The sequence below is a fragment of the Corythoichthys intestinalis genome, chromosome 22, assembly GCF_030265065.1.
Source record: "Corythoichthys intestinalis isolate RoL2023-P3 chromosome 22, ASM3026506v1, whole genome shotgun sequence".
NCBI lineage: Eukaryota > Metazoa > Chordata > Actinopteri > Syngnathiformes > Syngnathidae > Corythoichthys > Corythoichthys intestinalis.
The window spans coordinates 8083946-8110587 of NC_080416.1; the positions used below are offsets into that span (position 1 = coordinate 8083946).

The window sequence follows — 26642 nt, forward strand, 5'->3', positions numbered from 1 at the left end:
GGTTCCCCCTCTGGTTTGCTCTATGTATATAAGCAGCTTATCACCAACCTCCAGAACCTTCGTTTTATTATCTCAAGCATAAATCCCCAGCAGTAAACACACTGGGGGCAGCCAGACTTTGCTTTTATAAACACGGACGCGCAACGGGAAGAGAAAAATCTGGACCGTTTGAGCCAAAGTGAGCCAGAATCCACCACGGAGTATTAGGGCCAAAGAAAAAAAAAGAGAACTACCAGAATGAAGTCATAATATTACAAGATTAAAGTCGGAATATTACAAAAGTAACGTGATACGTTGTACCGTATTGGCCCGAATATAAGACAGTGTTTTTTGCCTTGAAATAAGACTGAAAAAGTGGAGGTCGTCTTATATTCGCGGTATAGACGTTATACCTATTCACGATGCTAGATGGCGCCAGATATCATTGAAGCGATGTTCTGTCATGAGTCATGACAGATCTCAGCTACTCTCAAGTTGAACCAGTTTGCATTATTTCATTGCAATGTTTCTCCTTATTCAGATTTGTTTCAAAACTACAGTTACAGTTAGACTTCACTTTGATGGTTAATGCAGTTATTGCAATTTTGTTGTTTTATCACAATAGATTGGTTTATTTTAGGGCTGTCAAAATTATCGTGTTAACGGGCGGTAATTAATTTTTAAAAATTAATCACGTTAAAATATTTGACGCAATTAACGCACATGCCCCGCTCAAACAGATTAAAATGACAGCACAGTGTCACAATGTCCACTTGTTACTTGTGTTTTTTGGAGTTTTGTCGCCCTCTGCTGGAGTTTGGGTGCGATTGATTTTATGGGCTTAAGCACCCATGAGCATTGTATAATTAGTGACGTATGAAAAAGAAAATCTCGACCACTCCTTGATGTCTGCGATTTCTGCATCGTGACTCTTGTTATATTACCATGTTTGACCCATAAAATCCCCGAAAAATCCAGCTGTGGCCATTCACAGCTGTGTCTTGACACTCAGTGATACATGCTACATGGAGTTTTTGGATCGAAACAAAGTAGATATGCGATAATATCTTGTTAAAGTCATGGCGTCTGTAATTCTGTTCTCGTGTGCTCTCACCTCCAGATAGAGTTTTGCTGTTAAAAAAAAAAAAAATGTCCTCCTGCTCAAAATTTTTCTTCCCCCAGAAAATTGAGATTTTAAGCTGTCCAATGATGTATCACACATGCATATCTGACAAATTTGAAAGTTGGCTAAATTGGGGGTCTCAGAGCGGAACTTCAAGTCACCTGAGTGTTTTCCGCCATATTTAGGGCTGTCAAAATTATCGCGTTAACGGGCGTTAATTAATTTTTTAAACTAATCACGTTAAAATATTTGACACAATTAACGCATGCAATGAATGACCCGCTGGCATATTGCCTCAAACAGAATACAATGAGGCCGTTTATGGACATTAAGAGTGAAGAGAATGCCACCGGCCGCTTGGGGGCAGCGCCGTTCCATACTCATGTTATTTCTTCTAAACGTGGGAGAATTAGTAGTTGTGAGACGTTTATGCTGTATTCCCAATGCAATGCAAATTGCTATTTGTGCTCCACACATATTTCGGTAAGTTTTCTTTCTTTTTTTGGCAATTATGTGTCTCTTGTTGTATTTTGGGTAAGATATGTACAGATACAGTGGGGAGAACAAGTATTTGATACACTGCCAATGGGTTTTCCCATTATATGTTATACAGTAAAGGCGAGTGGACACAGGCGTTCTTTGGACCGCGCCGTTTATTGGCATAAGCTTCGGCAACTCCTTCACAACAAACATAAGTATCGTTTAGTGACAGCACAACAAAAACAATATTCTTATCTCTCCCAAAAAAAACAAAAAAAAAAGTTCACAAAAAGAAAAGCACTTCAGTCTATAGTAATGAGGCCCTATTCTGACACACAGTTAAACAACAATGCAAAATGAACTGGCATTCCATATCAAAATAGCTATGCAAAATACACGTAAAACTTTTCACTCTGTTTTTATTATTGTTATTTTTATTCTTCTTATTATTATATTAACTCTACTTTTGATTGAAAATTTTACAAATTTTATTAAAACAAAAACATGAAGAGGGGTTTTAATATAAAATTACTATAACTTGTAACTATAACATTTGTCGTTTAAGAACTACAAGTCTTTCTATCCGTGGATCACTTTAACTGAAAGAATGTTAATAATGCCATTTGTGTATTTATTGTTACAATAAACAAATACTGTACTGACGTACAGTATGTTGTATGTATATATCCGTCGTGGGTCTTATCTCTCCATTCCAACAATAATTTATATAAAAATATGGCATATTTTAGAGATGGTTTGAATTGCGATTAATTGCGATTAATTACGATTAATTAATTTTTAAGCTGTATTTAACTCGATTAAAAACTTTGATCGTTTGACAGCCCTAGCCATACTCAAACAGTGCCGATCGGTCAAACGATTCGGGTTGTGAGCGGTGCCACAAAAACGCCATTCAAAAATGTTATTACATGGGCCTTTGTCTTGCCCATCTAATTAAAGCGTATCACTTAATTCTCGTAACAATACGACTTTAACTGTATAATAATATAACTTTATTCTCTTAGTATTTTTTTCCCCAATTTTTTCAGCCCAAATACTCCATCGTAAAAATCAGACACGTGCAGACATAACCACGTCTATACATTAAAGTGTTCTTTGAGTCTGCAGGCGTGTCAGGTGCGCGCTTTGAAAATCTGCCCCGCGCTTAAAAAAAAAAAAAAAAAAGCAAGAACAAAGAAACGAAGGAATTGAGAAGACGGATCGGAATGCGAGGCTATAATCATAAGAGAGAGTCGTCTGATTCAAATGGAAATGTCTCCAAGAAAAGCGCTTCTAAAAGAAGCAATCTTGGCCCCGCGCGGCCAGTAAACAGCGCGGATGTTCTGTGTGCATGACTGCAAAGGAAAAGCCGTGTTTTTGCAGCAGTGGCTGCTTTCTTTTTGCAGTCTGAAAAAAGGAAGACGCGAAGGATTCTTCAACCGAATCGGTGCAATAAATTCAAACAGTTTTAGTGTTTGAACTTAGTACAAAGTGGCCACAAGAACTTCCCAAAAAATGTTCAGTCTTTTTTTTTTCGTTTTGTCAACTGCGTGATAAGATAATATGCTGGTTTGGAGTTTACCTCCAGTGTGGTGAGGACGATTTTGTCCACGGATGAAAAGTAGGCATCCCACAACATCTGCGTTCGCTGTCTGAGAGCCAAAACTCGCTCATTTCCGATGGCTCTCACTGTGGACGGCACCTAAACACATAAAAGATACTCTTAATTTTAACTCAATTCCAACTATTGATAAACAGGAAGGGTTGGCAGCGATCAGATTGGACATACAGTGGGGCAAATAAGTATTTAGTCAACCACCAATTGTGGTTCTTTTCCTACTTGAAAAGATTAGAGAGGCCTGTAATTGTCAACATGGGTAAACCTCAACCATGAGAGACAGAATGTGGAGAAAAAAAACAAACTCACATTGTTTGATTTTTAAAGATTTTATTTCCAAATTAGAGTGGAAAATAAGTATTTAGTCACCTAAAGATTTCTGGCTGTCAAAGAGGTCTAACCTCTTCTAACGAGGTCTAACGTGGCTCCACTCGTTACCAGTATTAATGGCACCTGTTTTAACTCATTATCGGTATGAAAGACACCTGTCCACAAGTTCAGTCAGTCACACTCCAAACTCCACTATGGCCAAGACCAAAGAGCTGTCGAAGGACACCAGAGACAAAATTGTAGACCTGCACCAGGCTGGGAAGACTGAATCTGCAATAGGTAAAACACTTGGTGTAAAGACATCAACTGTGGGAGCAATTATTAGAAAATAAAAGACATACAAAACCACTGATAAGCTCCCCTCATCTGGGGCTCCATGCAAGATCTCACCCCATGGCGTCAAAATGATAACAAGAACGGTGAGCAAAAATCCCAGAACCACACGGGGGGACCTAGTGAATGACCTACAAAGAGCTGGGACCACTGTAACAAATGTTACTATCAGTAACACAATGCGCCGCCAGGGACTCAAATCCTGCTGTTACGTGCCAAGGATGGCTCGCGAAGGGCGTAACATAAAACAAGCCACACAAATGTACGAGTGGACACAAATTTATTTACACACAATCAAACTCGCAATGAATATGTACAGAACGCCGACGAAGCGTGACTTCAGGGTAAGCCCAGGCCAAAACAACAAACAAAAGGAACTACACTTAAACCCCACCCGCTAACTAAACCCTGATCATGTAAAAGGAACAAAGAAAAGACAGCTTCTAACCTAACTTCCTACTCTATACAAAACAGGAGAAAACGGGTTGAACAGAAATGGCGACTTACCCTTACTTGCTTCAGTGCTCTTATTTACAGTGGTGAACAAAAACGATCCAATAATGAATAAACACAAAAGACCTCATCGAAAAAGCGGGAGTGTATCAAACTAGCGATCAAATGCAAACGAGCGTGAATGGCGAGCAAAGAGCTGGCGAGGAGGACCGCGGCAGAATACTGTCAAATGCGACCTCCTAGAACGTTGACAGCGGCAGGTTTAAGAAGCTTGGCGCCTTTTTCCGTGGCCAATCAGCGGCGGTGACGTCGTCGGTCCGCCCTGCGTCGATCAGCTGTCGTCACCAGTGTTGTTAATAACGGCGTTACAATATAACGGCGTTACTAACGGCGTTATTTTTTTCAGTAGTGGGTAATCTAATTAATTACTTTTCTCATCTTGGCAACGCCGTTGCCGTTACTGAGGACGGAAAGGCATGCGTTACTATGCGTTATTATATTGGTCGAAAAGTCTGAGGGAGACGGACTCACCGAGACGACAGAGCAGAGCAGGAGTGGGGAGGAGGCAAGAAAGTTGTGACGCCGAGCAAACACGATGCTAGGTAGCTCCAATAATACCTGTTGTAGCCGATAGCGTACAAACTACGCCCGCATGTTATGGTAGATATGGTAGACATGGTAGAGATCACATGTACTGTATATAGCTATAACTAGATGCAAAATGACAGACACGGCACTAGATGCGTTAGTAAACAGCCGCCATCTTAAAGCAGTAGACCTTTTATTACGGCTCTGTTGTAGAGAACCTTCCTAGCGAACCTAAGTAACTTTTTATCTAAAATACTTCTAAATCGGCAAAATCTTGACTTGAATCTATCTTTAAATGATGACACAGTTTTAAAACTTTGATATGTCGAAAGTAGAGAGAAGGGAACTAATGCATTAATGGGAGCAATTTTAACAACTTTTAACAGTTGATTCAGGGTAAAGGGTAAATTAGGGTAAAGAATTGGGCTCGGGCCAATTGTACCAAAAACCTTCACAAAAAAATTTACATAGTGTGGCCAATGTTTTTTTTTTTTTTTTTTTTTTTTTGAGGAAAAAAAAAAAAAGTAATTATCACCAATTACTTTGCCAAGTAATTAATTACTCTTACATTCAGGTAATTGAGTTACTAACGCAATTACTTTTTGGGAGAAGTAATTTGTAACTACAATTAATTACTTTTTTTTCAGTAAGATTAACAACACTGGTCGTCACAGTGGAAGGGGAAGCAGCCAGCTGGTGGAGGCGACGATCAGCTGACTGGAAGAACCTCAGAAAATTAACTATTAAACGGCCAGGGGCCGTCACACTGCACTGCCAGACGTGTCCCCCTGCTGAAGCCAGTACACGTCCAGGCCGGTCTGCGGTTCGCTAGAGAGCATTTGGATAATCCAAAAGAGGACTGGGAGAATGTGTTATGGTCAGATAAAACCAAAATAGAACTTTTTGGTAGAAACATAGGTTCTCGTGTTTGGAGAAGAAAGAATATTGAATTGCATCCGAAGAACACCATACCCACTGTGAAACATGGGGGTGGAAACATCATGTTTTGGGGCTGTTTTTCTGCAATGAGACCAGGACGACTGATCTGTGTAAAGGAAAGAATGAATGGTGCCATGTATCGAGAGATTTTGAGTGAAAATCTCCTTCCATCAGCAAAGGCATTGAAGATGAGACTTGGCTGGGTCTTTCAGCGTGACAATGATTCCAAACACACAGCCAGGTCAACAAAGGAGTGACTTCGTAAGAAGCATTTCAAGGTCCTGGAGTGGCCTAGCCAGTCTCCAGATCTCAACCCCATAGAAAATCTGTGGAGGGAGTTGAAAGTCCATGTTGCCCAACGACAGCCCAAAAACATCACTGTTCTAGAGGAGATCTGCATGGAGGAATGGGCCAAAATACCAGCAACAGTGTGTGAAAAGCTTGTGAAGTGTTACAGAAAACGTTTGGCCTCCCTTATTACCAACAAAGGGTACATAACAAAGTATTGAGATGAACTTTTGGTATTGAGCAAATACTTATTTTCCACCATGATTTGCAAATAAATTCTTTAAAAATCAAACAATGTGATTTTCTTCCACACTCATGGTCGAGGTTTACCCATGTTGACAATTACAGGCCTCTCCAATATTTTCAAGTGGGAGAACTTGCACAATTAGTGGTTGACTAAAAACTTATTTGCCCCACTATTTCACCATCATTGGCACTGAGACATGATTATTTCTGGTCTTACCTGCAATAGTAGTCTCTCATCGCCTTCAATGACGGCCTGGTTCCATTGTATGACGTCAGAAAATGGCAGCTCCCAACCGTTGCTTAGCAACACAGGTATACACGCCGCCTAAATTTGAGATACAAAAGTCATCATCTGCATTAAACTTGTCAGACTGCAGGGTAACACATATATATTCAGCGGTACCTCTACTTATGAACGTCTCTAAAACGGAATTTTCAGGTTAGAACACGCCCCAACAGGGAAAATATTGTGTCTGTGAAGTATGGGGGTGGGTCAGTGATGCTGTTGGGCTGTTTCGCTTCCAAAGGCCCTGGGAACCTTGTTAGGGTGCATGGCATCATGAATGCTTTGAAATACCAGGACATTTTAAATCAAAATCTGTTGCCCTCTGCCCGAAAGCTGAAGATGGGTCGTCACTGGGTCTTTCAGCAAGACAATGATCCTAAACATATGGCCAAATCTACACAGAAATGGTTCACCAGAAACAAAATCAAGCTCTTCCCAAGGCCATCTCAGTCCCCAGACCTTGTTTTGTTGGCAAAAGGGGGTTGTACAAAGTATTAACACCAGGGGTGCTAATAATTGTGACACACATTATTTGATGTCAAATAATTTTTTCTTTATGTGGGATTTTTTCCCCACTGAATGAATGCACTTGTATTGAAGGTTGGATTTTTCTCTTTTTTTCCCATTAAGATCCCATATTACTTGAATTTTTAAAACATTATTAGAGGCTAAAAATCACATCTTTTTCAGGGGTGCCAATAATTATGGAGGGCACTGTAAATCTTCAATAAATGTTTACATTGAAATTTTAGACAGCTTACTTATCCTTTCAATTGAAAATATGTTTGTCATTTTCCGAGATGACAATGCATCTTGCCACAGAGCTAAAACTGTTAAAGCATTCCTTGGAGAAAGACTCATCCAGTCAATGTCATGGCCTGCAAATAGCCCAGAACTCAACCCTATTGAAAACCTGTGGTGGAAATTGAAAAAAATGGTCCACAGCAAGGCTCCGACCTGCAAGGATGATCTGGCAACTGCAATCAAAGAGTGTTGGCACCAAACTGATAAAGAATACACATCAAGTCCGTGCCTTAGAGACTGCAAGCTGTCATAAAAAAAGCCAGAGGTGGTGCTACTTAATACAAGAGATGTGTTTGATTGTTATTTCTTTGTTTGTTTCTCATGCTTCCATATTTTTTTCCTCCGAATGGAGTGATTCCATATACATTTCCCTGCACTTGCTCTATAAAAGTAACATTTACTGACCACTAGAGATGTCCCGATCGATCGGATCACGTCATTGTCAAAGTATCGGAATCAGCGAAAAAATATCGGACATGCCTTTTTTTAATATATATATATTTTTTAATTAAATCGTTTTCTAATTGTATTTAACGTTACAGGCACAATGTGTTACACTCTTCCAGAGTCTTTAGTTTAAGCTTAAGGTAGGGTTATCAAATTTATCGCGTTAACAGCAAGAATTAATATTTATTCCAATTATCCCGTTACAATATTTAACGCAATTAACGCATGCGCTGCACGACCCACTTCACGCATTGTCGCGTTCAATCTATAATGGCGCCATTTTACCCATACAGTATATAGAGCTAAAAGGCAGCGTAAAATGAGTAGAGAGCCTTTTTTTAAATGGCTAAAGCCTTACAATCCCTCTCTCAATGATTCGAATAATCGTGGGAAGCAAGGGGGGAAGAAAGGTAGTAGTTGATCTTTTTCTTAACACCCTATGTTATTTCCCAACGCAGAGAAGATATATCTATTGATACCACGACGCACAGTTATGGTTGCACTTCCCATCATGCATTTGGGCATGGCTACAGTATCATTTACTGAAAGCTCAACAAATACACTAGATGACAATATTTAGTCACAATATACAAAGTCACAAGTCTTTCTATCCGTGGATCCCTCTCACAGAAAGAATGTTAATAATGTAAATGCCATCTTGATGATTTATTGTCATAATAAACAAATACAGTACTTATGTACTGTATGTTGAATGTATATATTCGTCCGGGTTTTATTCATTTTTTTCTTAATGCATTGCCAAAATGTATATGATCGGGAAAAATTATCGGGAATGATTGGAATTTAATCGGGAGCAAAAAAAAGCAATCGGATCGGGAAATATCGGGATCGGCAGATACTCAAACTAAAACGATCGGGATCGGATCCGGAGCAAAAAAACATGATCGGAACAACCCTACTGACCACCAAAATGTTTTTTATTCATTTCTTTTAGTGTTTCTGAATGCTAAAGAGTTGCACTTCTGAACTAATTCATTATTTTTTCAAGCTTTTTATCTGAGTTTGTTCTAATGTCTGAGTGAGTGCTCGTCCAAGACTGGTGATTCCATACTTTTTGCTAGGGGTTGTACATCTACATTAAAGCATCAGTGAATAATTGGCTAAGAAAATATTAGTTTGGACATAAGTGCAAAGTCCCAACGGTTTTTGATAGAATATTAAATATGGTGCAGCACATATTAGTCACTTCATAAGTAATCAGCAAATCGTTGACCCATGCCATGCACCAACCACATGTGTGCGACCCCGACCGACATGTCGCAGTGAGTAATAACTTCAAAATTTTTTCCCCACACGACGCCCTGCAGGTTTTGTTGAGGGACTTCCAACACACGCAAACGTGGCTGACCGCGCGGACGTTGCCGTGCTGACTCTTAAGTGTACTAATGAGCAACACTCAGGGGAAGGAAAGCAGGAGGGAGCTGGTGCGGAATAAGAAGCAACTGGGGCTTTATTGGAGATGACTTTTGATGTTGCCTCATCCGTCTGACTCACTGACAGCTTTTTTGATGTTGCTCCGGGTGCATGTTTGTCGATCATTTTCAATCTCTTGCCGTTACCGTTTCATTTCTGGCCAACACTCCTCCACACTTTAAAGGTCACTTTTCCTTTTTTTTTTTAAAACTCATTGGATGCCCTTAATGGTGATAGATGAACCGAATTTTACTTTAAAAATCGATTAATCGCTCAATGACAAAAGCGATTAATCTTTTGTTTTTACTTTTGTACATTTTGTAATAGTCATTGACTTGAATATTATTTGACGATTAAGATACAGTTGTATGAAGAAGTATCTGAACCATTGGAATTTCTCAAAGTTTTGTATAAAATCGCCATCAAATGTGATCTGACCTTCGTCAAAATCACACCGATGAAAAAACTGTGCTTTAACTAAAACCACCCAAACATTTATTGGTTTTCATATTTTAATGAGGATAGCATGCAAACAATCACAGAAGGGGGCAAAAAATAAGTGAACCGTCACATTTAGTATTTACACCAAAAGATATTAACTGGTAACACTTCATTTGACAAAGGCAGTATAACACTGTCATGAAACCAAATGAACCACCATGAAGCTTTGAACCAATTTGCTGCAAAGCCTTATTGTTTCAAAAATCTTCATTTGGCCATCACTGCTCCCTTGGGGGAGACAGTCGACCTCTGCTGCCACCTGCTGTCAACACTGTTGTCATCCAACATTCCTCCTAGCATGCATTGCGGCACTACAGATGTAAATAACAATCAAATTCATGTTCTGTGCCAATTATTTCTTCAGTTACTGTTCCAGTTCTTTCATTAATTGCTAGCTATTGTATTTGGTAACATTTTCTTGGATAGTGGTGCCATAATACTGTCATAATTATTACATGACACTGTCATAAGCATTATTGAATGCTTACAATAGATGTCGGTTAGTGTCATTCAGCAAATTATCTCACTTTTGAATGGACGTAAAAGATCTGAGCTGGACATAAATGGAGTTACAGACATAATATGCCACATGACACATATTGACATCTGTCATAAGCATTGAGTAATTCCCATGATAGTGTCATGTCATAATTATGACGTTCTTATGACACTATTATGATGCCGCTGTCAAATAAAGTTTTACCTATTAACCCAAATAAATCATCAAATAAGACGCACTGGACTATAAGGCACAGGATTCAATATGAGAGAAAAAAGTAGCGGCTTATAGTCCGAAAATTAGGGTACTGTAGCTTGGTGGAAAAGTACTGAGACGTTGTGTGATGAATCAACATGTGTGTGCATCTACTTATCAGCAGAATGTGAGAAATCACCGGTAAGCACATGATTAGGGCTAAAACTGTATTCTTCATAATAGCTTGGGAGTGCGCGTATAAAAGCTGTGGGAGAGCAAACTGGCATAATATATTTGGCATATAAAAACAAGCTTATCTTACACACTTTCACCCCTGGATATCGGTTATTGGTTAAAAAGTCTTCATCGGCCAACTTTACTCATAACAGTCATTTACATGAGTAAAATGTGGAAATTAAGGGACACTCAACAAAAAGATAAGACTAAAAAGATGACGATTAACACTTCGGCTACCGATGACGGTGATCGATGTCCAATCCATTTGGAGTTCTATCGCCCTCAAAGGCACTGAACAATGATCATTCAATGCCAAGTCTGTCACCTTCAGAGGCAGGGAATGAGTTAATTGCCAGGTTCATGCAAGAGCAGGCAAAGTAGTGGCAATCAAACACTCTCTGGCCTTCCCCCAAGGGTTCTCCCACATTTCATCCTAGAATAGACCCGTTGAAGGACAGTCAAACAAATGGGAATACTTGTGTGTATGCGTGTGCGAGTGTGCGTTAGCGGCAGCCCTGGGTTACAAGGTTGCAGCGCTAATCCAAAGGCAATCCGGCCAGAGGCCGGTGTGAGTCCTCCCACCCAAAGGTGAAGCGGCCTAGCCAAACCGGAGGGTGTTGTGTAGCCGTTTATAGACGGCAGCGCACACACCGGTCGGATTGTTCATGTGTATTTTGGAAAGCTCGTTAAATATCTAACCGCATTAGTAATCGCCAGTTCTACGTGGGCTCGGCTGGTACAAAAACAAGGGGGGAAAAAAACGTTCTTGAAAAGTGGTGTGAATGGAGAAGAGAAAACGAGACAGAAGGAATAGTGAGCGCTGCCAAGCCTTGTGGCTTGTGTGCAGATTTGCCCATTCAGCCTCCATTTTACTCACACATACACACAGAAGGGCCAGGGGAGCTCAGCACTGAGCAGATCTAAAAACAGCCACTACTCTTTCCTGTTCTGGTGCGAGAACATCCACCTGGGTGGCAGAGGGAAAAGTGCCGCATTCACGTTTTAACTCACTGGCTGCACATTTTCCCCTATGGACTGTGGCGGATGACGACAGCGTCGGTTGGCGGCGGTATGCGTCAGCGCTTGTTTATGGGCTCGTTTTAATTTAAAAGGCCTCGTGATGAAACCCCGACGGTCATACTTTCGCTCGACGTGGTGAAATGGTAAAAATGTTAACCTTGCTTACTAAATTGGGGTTAGGTAAATTTTTTTCTCCCTCTTTATTTACCTGTAAGGACTCAAGGAAGCGGAAGGAACCTAGGCGTCTACCTCGAGGCACCAGACAGAAAGTGGAGTTGTGGAGCAGCTCCTGGTAGTCAAACCTGACAAGGAAACAGACAGTCATCAATAAATTAGGGCTGTCAAACGATTAAAATTTTTAATCGAGTTAATCACAGCTTAAAAATTAATGAATCGTAAATCAAACCATCGATAAAATATGCCATATTTTTCTGTTAATTATTGTTGGAATGGAAAGATAAGACACAAGACGGATATATACATTCAACATACTGTACATAAGTACTGTATTTGTTAATTATAACAATAAATCCACAAGATGGTATTAACATTATTAACATTCCGTCTGTAAAAAGGATCCACGGATAGAAACATTTGCGGTTCTTAAAAGATAAATGTGAGTACAAGTTATAGTAATTCTATATTAAAACTAGGGCTGTCAAATGGTTAAAATTTCTAATCGAGTTAATTACAGCTTAAAAATTAATTAATCGTAATTAATCGCAATTAATCGCAATTCAAACCATCTATAAAATATGCCATATTTTTCTGTAAATTATTGTTGGAATGGAAAGATAAGACACAAGATGGATATATACATTCAACATACGGTACATAAGGACTGTATTTGTTTATTATAACAATAAATCAACAAGATGGCATTAACATTATTAACATTCTGTTAAAGCGATCCATGGATAGAAAGACTTGTACTTCTTAAAAGAAAAATGTTAGTACAAGTTATAGAAATTTTATATTAAAACCCCCCTTAATGTTTTCGTTTTAATAAAATTTGTAAAATTTTCAATCAAAAAATAAACTAGTAGCCCGCCATTGTTGATGTCAATAATTACTTACACAATGCTCATGGGTGCTGAAGCCTATAAAGTCAGTCGCACCCAAGGGCCAGCAGAGGGCGGCAAAACTCCATAAAACACAATTAACAAGTGGGCATCTCACTGTATTGTCGTTTAAATCTGTGTGAGCGGGGCATGTGCGTTAATTGCGTCAAATATTTTAACGTGATGAATTTAAAAAATTAATTACCGCCCGTTAACGCGATAATTTTGACAGCCCTAATTAAAACACCTCTTAATGTTTTCGTTTTAATAAAATTTGTAAAATTTTCAATCAAAAAATAAACTAATAGCTAGCCATTGTTGATGTCGCCGAGCTGGACGCCACATGGGCTCCCTGCCATTCTTCCACAGTGTCTTTAACTACTTAAGGTAGTGATTGAAATACACCAGAAGGTGTCAATGGTGAGTTATAAATTAATTAGAGATCTAGCCAGCGTTTTGCCCCTCGAGTGACGCCATAGTTTCCGGTTTCATTGTACCTTACGTTCATCTAAATAAAATAAATTGAAATGGGCTAAAACACCTTATAATTAAATAATAAGAATAATACACAGATCCTGCTTACACAATTAAATTTATTCATTTCTGTGTGGCGCTTTAACTTGAGAAAATCCACCAATAAAGCTTTTGAAAACCGTTCATAAGAAAAAAGTTTCACTAAGGCATTTCATTTGTAAAATACATGTTAAAATCTTTGTCAATGGGATTGCTTTTCTCTTTAGCACAGGACTTCTTTTTTCTTCTTTCTTTCAGAAAGAAAGCAGACCAATACATGGGGTCTGAAAACAAATTGTTGTTGGATTATCTTTAAATACCCGCTACTTTTTGAGCAGAATTCTAGCTTTTAAATAGGCTGATGCTCCTATTGTTGAAAGCACAAAAGTGTGTAATAAACAACTAGCACATTTATATTTTGCATTTTGTTTTCTTACTGTACCGAAAATGAACCGAAAAGTGATCTCAAAACCGAGGTACGTTCCGAACCGAGATTTTTGTGTACCGTTACACCCCTAGTTATTAGCAATTGTTTCTACAAAATGGATAAGGGACAAGACTTTTGTCAGGGACTGTATATCAACAACTTTTTGGTCTACAAAATATCGCAATATATTCGATAAATTGTCACACCCTTAGTCTGTACTGTGAATAACCTTCCAACCATTGTTTTTGTCGTCGCACTAGCGCATAATTCAACAAACAAGTGCAAAAATCACAACAACAAATGTAAAATACTATCCAACTCTAGTAAAATGAGAGCAAACCAACTCAATAATACACTAGTAAGCTATTAGCGCGCTTTCCTTTTGATACATTATATTTAACAACATTCAAATGTAAAATAAAGCCCGGCTTTTCCGACTTAACCAGCTCGGCTTACGGTACGTCCTGCAATAAATCATCCCAGTTTTCTTTTTTCTTCCACAGACACGTTGGCACCACTACACCCAAAATGCACGTTGTAAAAAGATGCTCATAAGCAAATATGGCCTACATATTGATTTGTTGCTTTTAAAAATGGCATTTCCCTGTAGAGCCTCAGCAATACAAGACCTGGGTGTTTTCCTTCCATCACCCCCTGCTCGTATTTCATAAACGCGCCCAAATGCAAAGTTGCTCCATCAATCAACCTTCAACTGCTTTCAGCGACAGGTGCTTGCACATACCTGATTTTAAATTTCTGGGCATGAAATAGAAATACTTAGGGTGGTTCCGTCCAAAGTGCCGTTGACGGCGCTAGACGTCCAATTAATTTTGACTGGGAAAGGGTGAATGAACATTCCAAAAGCCAAATAAACACATTATGAACATACAGTAAAAGTAAGAAAGTTAATGAATGCCCGTTTCCTGTTTTGTGTATGACAAATGTGGTTAGCACCGAGCTGGTTAGCGTGACCCATTTCTGTCTGTGGTTGCTGTTTTTGTTTTTGTGCACGCCACAATGTGTGACTGCAGGTCATATAGTGAATGCTGTTGTGTGTGCGTGAAGCTTTTCTTTAATGAGGTTACGCACTTGGCTTCAGGCGCTATTGTATTGTGTCTTGCGTCAAGATCTGTGTTAGGTACTGTAGGTTTGACGCAAGAGTAGCACCAGGTTTTGCTTGCTTGTGATAACAATAGCAACTAAGGTTGGGGGTGTTAATGAGTTAACTCAAACATAGATGAACACAGCTTATATTAACTGCGTATTACCTGAAGAAGTACCAATAGCTTTTTTTTTTTTTTTATCTGCTATACCTGATTATGAACAGATTCAACTTAGAATATTGTGCAGAGCAGAATTGTCTTGGTTTTTTTTTTGTTAAGTGGCAAAATGGATTTTGGCATGTGGCATTTTTTTGGGTATGTGACAAAATGTATTTTGGCATGTGGCATTTTTTTGTATGTGACAAAATGTATTTTGGCATGTGGCATTTTTTTGGGTATGTGGCAAAATGTATTTTGGCAAGTGGAATTTTTTTTGCTATGTGGCATTTTTTTTTGCCATGTGGCATTTTTTTTGCTATGTGGCATTTTTTGAGTATATGGCATTCTTGCAGGCCATGCACGTCCATGCCATTGACGGCTATGCCACCCTAATTTTACAATCATTTTAAAGGCATAAAAAACGTGTGGCTGTGTTTTGTTTTCGACCATACACTTACCATTACAGCACATTGACATTCAACTGGCACCCAAGTAAAGCTATGCCATTGACGGCTATGAACGTCCAGATATTCCGTTTATTTTAAATGGCAGAAAAAATGTGTGGCTTTGATTTTTGACCATAAACAGTTACCATCACAGCACATAGCAAAAAAATGCTACAAGCCAAAATCCATTTTGCCACATACAAAAAAAAGCCACATGCCGAAATCCATTTTGTCACATACCAAAAAATGCCACATGCCAAAATACATTTTGTCACATACCCCAAAAAATGCCACATGCCAAAATACATTTTGCCACATACAAAAAAAAGCCACATGCCAAAATACATTTTGTCACATACCAAAAAATGCCACATGCCAAAATACATTTTGTCACATACAAAAAAATGCCACATGCCAAAATACATTTTGTCACATACCCAAAAAAATGCCACATGCCAAAATCCATTTTGCCACATATAAAAAAAATGCCAGATAGCAAAAAAATAAATAAAAAAATGACACATGGCAAAAAATGTCACATTCCAAAATCCATTTTGCCACATAGCAAAAAGATGCCACATGCCAAAATCCATTTTGCCACATACCAAAAAGATGACACATGCCAAAATCCATTTTGCCACATACCAAATTAAAAAAAATGCCACATGGCAAAAAAAATGCCACATGCCAAAATCCTTTTTGCCACACACCAAAAATATACCAGATGGCAAAAAAAAAAAAAAAAAATGCCACATGCCAAAATCCATTTTCCCCACATACTAAAAAAGTGTCACATGCCAAAATCCATTTTGCCACATACCAAAAAAATGTCACATGCAACATACAAAAAATGCCACATGCCAAAATACATTTTGTCACATAACAAAAAAAATGCAATGCCAAAATCCATTTTGCCACATATATAAAAAATAAAAAAAGTGCCACGTAATGCCACATGCCAAAAAAAAGCCAAATGGCAAAAAAAATGCCACATGCCAAAATACATTTTGCCACATGGCAAAAAAAAAAATGGTATGTGGCAAAATTAATTTTGCCACATACCAAATACCACTTTTTGTTCCCCGCCCTGCTGTAAATTAATTTGTGATTTATGTTTTTCCCCCCAATTAATATATGAATTCTCAGAGCTGAAACATTGTCTGTGAATGAGTTAATTATATCTTAATCTGAGGGGGAAATTTTGAGATTATTCAATGAACTTCATAGATTAATCTGTAAAATCAATTTTGGGGGGAGTTTTTTGGGATTGTTCAATTGCTGCCAACCCTCCCAGTCAAAAAGGATTGGATGTGTAGCAGTGTCAACAGAGGTCAATATGATAAAGGTTTTCATGTTTCCGCATTTCTGTCACTTGGCCTCAGTTTCACAGGAGCGCAGACATGTACAGTAGGCCACAGTGATGTTGTTGCCACAAGACTCACGGCAGAGCACAGCGGGATTGCTCTATTTATGTCACGGCATCAGGCTCAGTGTGATAGCAGACGGATCAAAGCTGCCGGGTGTCCGATAAGGAAGCTTGCCCTCTTTTCAGTCTTTTTTTCAATCTCTTCCACTTAGTTTTAACCTCCTTCAACTTCCCTCTGGTTTCTCCATCTCTCTTTTACTTCGCATTTTGTCACCTTCGACCCCTTTTTTTTAAAGGGACGGTTAAATAGATATCGACCTGGTCAAAGTCAAGCGTAATGAAGGTGCGATGGAAGGATTTGATTGACAGCAGCTTCTTTCGGATTGATCATGTTATATTTATGGAGGAAATATGATTTTTTTTTTTAATTCATGGACTGGTTGTGGTTGATCAAGTTTTTGGATTAGCTGCCACTGTCTCAACATATCACTAACGTATCGTCAACACTGCTACTAAATTTGTGGGGATTGTCTTTAAAATGTAGGGTCAATTGGAAAACCAGAAATGTATGAATGAGGAAAAAAAATGGATATTTGCTTTGTGTTACAATTTAAAATTGATGGAATTATGATTTTTGTGTGTGTGTGTATGTTTTGTGATTAATCTATTAATTACTAGTATATGTCTGAATTAGTGATGCGATATATATGAATTCAAATACAATATTTATAAATGTATACATATATAATTAAATTGAGAAATAACCCCCCCCCCATAAAATCTAAAAAAAATAATAAAATAAAAATAGAAGAAAATACAGAGAATTTATTAAAAAATAAAGGTTTTAAAAAGAAAAAAATGTAAGCAGTAAATAAAATACTTTTGGGGAAATTATAAAAAAATTAAGAAGGAATTCTTTAATAAATTCCCCTTTTCAAAATGTATATTTTACATATATTTTCATTTTTGAATATAAAATATTTCATGAACTTTTATTATTATTTTGTACCTTATTTTTTATTACAATTTTGACAGTTTTAAACTAGTTTCAATGTAATTCTAAAATGAAAACAAAAAAAAGAAAAATAACAATTAGAAGAAAATACAGAAAATTAATTAAAAATAAAGGTTTTTTTAATGTAAGCATTAAAGAAAATACTTTGTGGAAATTACTTTTTTAAAATTCTTTTAAAAAAAAAAATTTTTTTTTAATTGTAAATTTTTACGTATATTTTCTATATATTTTTTAAATTTTAATTAACTTTTTAGTTATTTTTCTTTTTTTTTATTGTTACCTTTTTATGATTTATTTCACAATTTTCACATTTTCGTTGTACTTTTCAATGTAATTTGCTATATTTATTTATTTATTTATTTTAACAATATTTTTATGGGCTTATGTATTCTTCCATTGTCTTATTTTCGTCTGTGAAATGTAAATTCTGGCATCAAGGGGATAATGGGAAAAAAAAAACATCCCTAACTCTAACTCTTTTTGGAAATGCATTTAAATGCAGTGAGATATTTTGTATCAAATTTGCAAAGATTGTTGTTTTTTTACAGTAATAGTATACATGAATGTATTACTAATAAAGCTAATTGCTTTTAGGAAAAAAAACAAAACTTTAAATGTAATCTAGTATAATCCAGGAACAGTACAGTGTGCACTCACAACATAATTTTATCATCCAAACCTGACAATTTTTGTGTTTTTCGTCAGTAAGACAGAAAACATCTGATGTTGTCAGCCTTGTGCAACGTATACTGTAAAGTGAAATGTAAAAAAGGAACAAAAAATATGAAATTTCTTTTGTCGTGTAAGTGGATTTGTCTTCTCAGCTACATTAAATCCACATTTTAAATTGGTGACAAGACTGGAATAAAGATGAAGTGGCAGGAATGAAAGACAGTAACCGAGGAGCGATTGAAGGAGGTGGCTAATCCGTCCATCTGTTACAAGAACAGGCAGCGACTTCGTCATTGGAAGACGCTTCCTACGTGGGCATAACAGCTGCAGGATAGGATTTAGCGCTGGGATGCAAATTCTCTTTTTCTTTCCCCCCTCTGGTTGAAGAATATTGAAATGACTGAAAGTATAGAAAGTGAGCTAGAAATGGAAGCGATATGTTTCAATGCCATTGGCGGCGCTAGACGTCCAATCCATTTAGACTGGGTGGGGCGAGAAAACGACGTCTAGTGCAGTCAATGGCACGGAAACATGAGCATCCAGAGCTGCTTTAAAGCAGGTATGTTTATGATTATTGATTAGCATGTTAGCACAAATATCATTCCCCTTCAAACCCAATGTAAAATGCATTGCATTCAATGGGACTGTCGACCCCATCAATATGGCCGCCACTTAGGTGCGACGGTTTGGTAATCTTTATTTCTTTGGTCAAATCTTTTTCATGATTGCACTACGATTCCAAAATTTGACTTAAAACTTAAGATTAATCGCGATCAATCGATATTATGTCGACCACAATCAATGGCAGACAATGGGTTAATGGTACAGTGTTTTTAAAATCCCTGAGATGGTGTTATCTTGCTAGACTACACAGTGAATGATCTAGGGCTGCAGCTATCGAATATTTTAGTAGTCGATTAATCGATGGACTAGTTAGTTCGAATAATAGAGTAATCGGATAAGGAACATGAAAAATTAAAATACCTGAGCTGAGCCTCAAACGGTATAATTAAAAAAAAAAATTTTTTTATGAGGATCTATGCACAACAAAAGAACAATTGGCTAACTTACATAGAAAAAGTCTGCTAGCTTAAATGCTATAAAAATGCTAGTTTTTTTCACAATGTGCTTAACAAATGTTTCAGACACATATTCCCACAAAAAACGGCTAAATATACCAATAAACTTAATTATGAATGCATTAAAAAACATTAGCTCAAACAAAAACTTAGCTTACGTTGGTCTTAACAGGGAGCAGTTGGGTTCAGCCATGTGAAAAGAGGCAGACCAGAGGGCAGTGTATCCACCCTAATCAATTAAACTAAATGCAAACACTTTCAAAAGAAACCCTTACAACGCCACTTTAATTAAACGAATACTCGAAGCAACAAAATTGAATTTGAATATCTTTTTCTAATCAAATACTCGAGTTAATCGATTAATCGTTGCAGCACTAGAATGATCATTTTTCAGTGCCATTGATGGACATACAGTGCCCTCCATAATTATTGGCACCCCTGGTTAAGATGTGTTTTTTTAGCTTCTAATTTTTTTTTATTATTCAATTAATATGAGACCTTAATGGAAAAAAAAGGAGAAAAATCCAACCTTCAATACAAGTGCATTTATTCAGTGGGAAAAAATCCCACATAAAGAAATAATTATTTGACATCAAATAATGTGTGTCACAATTATTAGTGCGCCATGGTCCTACAGAGGATGAAGAGGTAAGCCGTTTTGATATTTTTACTCATTTTTTAGCGTGGCGTTTTGCTGTGCTACTTCTGTCTGACAGTGCATGACCTGAAAAAAAATGTAAATGGTATCTGATTGCCACTGTTTTTACCTTTTCTGCTGTAAAAAAACAACTTTAGTAAAGGGGAAGTCTAGATAAATTATAGAATTAAGATTTGGTATTATTGAAAAAACTAAAAGTGTTCGTTGGCTGTCACTGAGTAGCATTTGCGATCGCTACACAAAAATAACATTGTAAATTGCCCCCAAGATTGGTCAGAGACATAACACAACCAGAGGATATAATACCTAAGAAAGACAGGGCATATGGTGGTAAAGGATAGATTGTTGAAACAGGAAAATATCATGGCAATGCACACAAGAAAAAGGTATCGATAAAAAAGCTAACTCCGGATCTGTCCGGCTCTTTTTCAGCCCTCAACACTCAAGCTATCTCTTTAACTGAACATTTGTATGTTCTTCCACATCTTTACCAGTGAATTTGGCACCAGGGACATCATTTTCAGACTGAATTGGTAGGTTTAGCTTAGTAAACATCTCGTTCGTACACTATTTCCATTCAATTACTATTGGGGACAAATGGGAGGTTGACCCGCCTAGCAACAATTGTTAATGTCATGAATATCAATGAGCACAAGGGACATATTGCTTGCGGTACACCATTGGCTGACATACTGACATGGGACCTGCATGGATAGTTAGCTCGGATTGGTTCAAACGCATGTTTTCTGGGACAACAAAAAAGAAAAAAAGAGCAGGCTTTTTGAATTAATGTGATTTAAAAAAAGGGCAATGCAATGGAAAATTGGTCAGATGTTTTAGTTTGTATTACAGTTATAACTGCCAAAAGCAAATTTCCTTGAATTTCTGTGGTTTTAGGAGCTTTGACCCCCAACCTCTCAAAAAAAAAAAAAAAAAAAGTTTCAGCTGGAAATTCTAGCCACTTTCACCCCTGTAACTGCCTATATATTTCAAGTTTTAGGTTATATAATTTCTGCATTTATTTCTATTTCTTTTTCCTGATTAAATTAGTTTTTGTATGGATAATTCTATGTGACTTTTATGTATCATTTTATCCGTTTTTGCAGACTTTAATGTGAAGTAAAGCACTTTGAGTTACCTTGTGGCTAATTGTACTATACAAAAAAATTAGCCTCGCCTTAACCTTGTCTACATAATTGTAATTCACTGTATAGCTGCCTCAGACATTTCGACACTGTGATGTGTAGAATGTAAAAAGACGTCAAATAACACAAACTTCCACTCTTGTTTTCCAATGAATACACACAAAGGCTTAAACTCATCCCCTGTTCTTTGTCTTTGCGGGCTTCTCTGCCTCCATCTCCCATTAATTACACAGAGAACGAAGGGACTAAAGCTCTCTAATCTGAAAAGATACGACCCCACAAGCAGCTCATCCCTTAACACTGTTACTTATACCTCAATCCGGCACTCACACACGCACGCACACGTGGCTGCAGGCTCAACACAAATATGCATTTCATGACATTGAGAACACTGTCTTTTCCCTAAAAAGTGTCCGTGTGATCAGCATCCCGTGTCCATTTACTGCCAAATTTGTAGCATGACGCAGATTACGGTGATGTTAAATACTCTACTCAAAGTAGGTAATGCTGAGTTTATCATACTGCTTTTCGCCAAATCTATTTAACGTTGATTTATTTTCACTTAAAACATTTTTAGTCTTCATCCAAAGGGATTCCAGCATGTAGAAAGCAAAAATATTCATGTTGCCGGGCACACACGCCCGCAGATTAATGTGGCTTTTTATATTTATAACTAAAATACCGCGCATATTAATACACTGGTCTGCTCCGCGGAGTGGGTGTGACGGGCTTCATCATGTGCTGGCGTTTAGTTATATATAGAAATGAGAGCACAGCTGTCTCTCCATTAGGCTAAAAGCACAGCAGTATCGTCACAAGGCCGAGGAATCAGACAGACGTTCGTTGATCTTCGACCAACTGGAAGGCTGGGGGAGTTTGGAATATTTGGGAGCAGGTGAGGGGTCAAGACTTTGAGGGGAGAAAAAAATTTATTAAACAAAAAATAAAAATAAATAAATCTATATATTAGTGCTGTCGGTTAAAGACTAAAATATGTCTTTAGAAACACATATTATTACCATTGAATTAAAAATCTTTGACAGTTAGAACAGTTAGCGCCATTTTTTACGCTCGCAATCCACGCTGGGGGTGATGACGCGGTTTGGCTGGACTTAGGAAAATAGCTGTGCTAGCTAGCAAGCGAAGATAATATGACGACTGGCATGATTTTGTCACATTCTACTGCTGGTCAGATTGTTTTGTTACAGATTTGTGGGATAAGTTCCTAACGTCATGCCTGCATCCAATTTCAGCTCATCAGTAGTGTCTTTAAACCGATCCTAAGCGGCTTGCCAAGATATTGACTTGCTGCCATTTGACAGTTCCTATATCGCTTCCTTGCCCGTTGCATCATTGCCTTGTTTTTTTTTCATTTGTCTGCCTCTCACAGCGGTTTTCCCTTGGTTTCTTTTTATTTATTGATGCCGTCCTACTGTCACGGACCCTTTTTGTGTCTTTCTTGTCACAATCGCGTGTTTTTTGGTGTGTTAAATAAAGCCTTTTACACAATCCCTATGTTGTTGTATTCTGCTTGCTGCGTAAGCCTTGTTTTCTAATTCCGTGGTCAAGCCAGCCGCACAATCTTTCCAGTTGCGTTTCCCTTTCAGGTTTTACCGTAAGGAGACAGACAACGCATGTGGATTGCGATTGCTTTATAAGGAAAATCATGACTCTAACGCTACCGCTGGACACCTTCAATTAATTGCTGTTGCTGCTCGTTTTGTAAAATACTGTATGTACAATTCTGTCCTGCTCATCACTTTTCCGCTCGGGTTCAAATTGGAAGGGCAGAACCGATGACATGTTTATAGCTGAAGAGTGACACTGTAGTAGCCCGGCAGTGCCGCCCAGTGACGACAACAATGGCGACCTACTACTACTAATTTTACAAATCTTATTAAAACGAAAACATTAAGAGGGGTTTCAATATCAAATTACAATAACTCACATTAACATTTCTCTTTTAAGAATGACATATCTTTCTATTCGTGGATCCCTTTAAAGTGCGATTAAATATTGTATTAAAGTAGTACAGTGGTACCCCGACATATGATCCGTTCAAAATCCGACGTAAAATTTGACACGTTATTTGTCTCCACATCCAACAATTTCATTGTTTCCACGCAAGACGGCAGCACAGCGGATTTTCTTGTGAGAGAACTCAACATGGGTCCCATGAAGGTTAGTGCAGTTGGTGAAAAAAAAGGAAAAGGTGCAACACAACACGGCAAAAAGTGCCCACTCTTCCGGAACACTCTCACCTTCTCGTCAGTCACACAGTGCGTTCAGGAACAGCATGCAAAACACAACCGGCACATTAGAACCCGATTCTTTACATTGTTTGTATTATTATTATTATTATTCTAATAATTATTACGATTTGTATTTATAATTTCTTTGTTTTGCTATGTGTATTTGCTAATGTGATCATAATGCAGTATTTATGAAGGACTTAGCGTAGGTTTTTGGGCCGTGGAACGAATTCATCAAATTATAATGTATTCTCATGAGAAAATCCCACTCGACATACTACCATTTCGATTTACAAATCAGGTCCTAGAACAAATTAAATTTGTATGTAGAGGTACCATTGTATATTCATTCATTCATTCATTTTCCATGCCGCTTTTCCTCACGAGGGTCGCGGAGGTGCCGGAGCCTATCCCAGCCAACTACGGGCAGTAGGCAGGGGACACCCTGAACTGGTTGCCAGCCAATCGCAGGGCACAAGGAGACATACAACCATTCACGCACACACTCATACCTACGGACAATTTAGAGTGTTCAAACAGCCTACCATGCATGTTTTTGGGATGTGGGAGGAAACCGCAGTTCCCGGAGGAAACCCACGCAGGCACGGGGAGAACATGCAAACTCCACACAGGAAGGCCGAAGCCCGGGATTGAACCCTTGATCTCAGAATTGTGAGGCAGATGTGCTAACCACTAAGCCACCGTGCCGCCTACCATTGTATATATTTATTAAATTGAAATCATGCTTATTTCGATTTTTCTTTTTTTTAAAGAGCAAAAAAAATATATATATATATATATATTAAAATTTGCTAAAATAATGGGGAGCACTAATACACACACACACACACACACATATATATATATATATATTTAAATTTAGATTCATATATATTTTATTTCATTATTAACATAAATAAAATATTGTAAAATAAAATAAAGAAGTGAAGAATGTTATTTTAAACATACATTAGATAATATACTGTAAATAAAAAAAACTAGATCCTTTTGTTTAAAAGAAAAAATATTCAAAAAATGGAATATATTTTTAAGAAAGAGAAAATCTTAATTTCCGTCAAAAAATGAGTTTTTTAAACCAAAAATAATATAACAATTATAATGAAACATGAAAATTCACAAACAATAAAAAGGAAGCGTAATATTTTTTTGTGAACAAATAAAAATAAATTAAATGAAAGGCATTTTCAAATTTCATTCATTCATTTTCCATGCCGCTTTTCCTCACGAGGGTCGCGGAGGTGCCGGAGCCTATCCCAGCTAACTACGGGCAGTAGGCAGGGGGCACCCTGAACTGGTTGCCAGCCAATCGCAGGGCACAAGGAGACATACAACCATTCACGCACACACTCACACACTCACACCTACTGACAATTTAGAGCGTTCAATCAGCCTACGATGCATGTTTTTGGGATGTGGGAGGAAACCCACGCAGGCACGGGGAGAACATGCAAACTCCACACAGGAAGGCCGAAGCCCGGGATTGAACCCTTGATCTCAGAACTGTGAGGCAGACGTGCTAACCACTCAGCCACCGTGCCACCCATCTTCAAATATATTTAAAAAAATGTTTTTTGTTGTTCGTTGTTTTATGACAAAAGTTCTATTATGAAAATATTGTTTTGATAATGAGATAAATACATTTTAATAAAGAAAAAAAAATCTCGTTTTCTGCCTATAAATCCGGCGCACCACGCCGACTTTTAACTCCACTCTGCAGGGGCGCTGGCTGAACCCTTACTTTCATTTCCCATTTCGAGCAGATGCTTCATCGAATGTCTATCTCCGAATTTAAAAGGCTCATGCGAGCGACGGGTCTTCTGAAGTGGGATCTCCTTCTTTGCTCCATAATTTATGATATAAGATAAGATGGCAAATATGAAGGTGGGAATCCGCCGAAAGGAGCAACGAACACGCCGAAAGATTATCTTTCGGGTGGGATAAAAGACGCCATTTAGTGTCCATTTCCATATCAATGATGAAATCTTACTCCCACTCCTGGTTTTTGCAGAATTGTGTGCTTTGTCCTTGCAGAGCAGTTCAATTTGAAGTGACAAATCTTTCTAAGTTGACTGCCTGCCGACATATGTCGAAGCGAAACACAACAACAAACATGACATCAGAGGAGGTTAAAAGCTCTGAGCAAATACGGCTACATTTAGACCAGCAGCTGCACTAATAGCAGCAGTGGTTGCAACACAAAACACAGGTGGGGCTACAATGGCTAAGGATGTCGACAGTCAAATGCGTAAAAGCTTCCTTTCCAGCTCACACAAAGACCAATAAAAGCCATAAAATGGTATACAGCAAGGAGTGTTCAAAGCGTTGAAAAAGCACCACACTTTTTTCCCCACCAACTTGAATAAAATCGGCTTCAGTAGAGATTAGCCGCCTCTTGCGAAAAAGTAGACAATGTGACTTGTTTTGTGAACGTCACTGACCTAGTCTTTTTCTGTTTGTTTTATGGAGAAACTGCTATTCATGTAGCCATCACATATATCGTTTCATTATAGTGCTGCAAAGATTAATCGATTAACTCGAGTAATTCGATTAGAAAAAAGATTCAAATTAAATTTTGCTGCTTTGAGTATTTGTTTAATTGAAGTGGAATTGTGATGGTTTGTTTTGAAAGTGTTTGAGTTTAGTTTGATTGATTTGGGTGGATACACTGCCCTCTAGTGGCAACAGTGAATATGAAATGACTGATTTCACATGGCTGAATCCAGCTGCTCCCTGTTAAGACCAACATAAGCTAAGTTTTTGTTTGAGCTAATGTCTTTAATTGCATTAAAAATGTGGTTTATAGGTATATTTAGCCATTTTTTGTGGGAATATGTGTTCGGGCCATTTATTAAGAGCATTAAAAAAAAAAATGTTAGCATTTTATAGCATTTAAGCTTGTGGACTTTTGCTATGTGATTGATTTGG

General features: G+C 37.8%; 1 protein-coding gene across 3 annotated transcripts in view; it reads right to left on the minus strand.

Moving 5' to 3' along the window:
- ext1c (exostoses (multiple) 1c) overlaps window positions 1-26642 on the minus strand; it is a 147498-nt gene that overhangs the window by 21855 nt on the left and 99001 nt on the right. For all 3 annotated transcript variants that reach the window (XM_057827192.1, XM_057827194.1, XM_057827193.1), the window contains exons 3-5: window positions 12009-12102; window positions 6595-6702; window positions 3165-3284 (exon numbers count right to left, since the gene is read on the minus strand). In XM_057827192.1, coding sequence (XP_057683175.1) covers window positions 3165-3284; window positions 6595-6702; window positions 12009-12102 — 322 coding nt within the window. The remainder of the gene's footprint in view (window positions 1-3164; window positions 3285-6594; window positions 6703-12008; window positions 12103-26642) is intronic.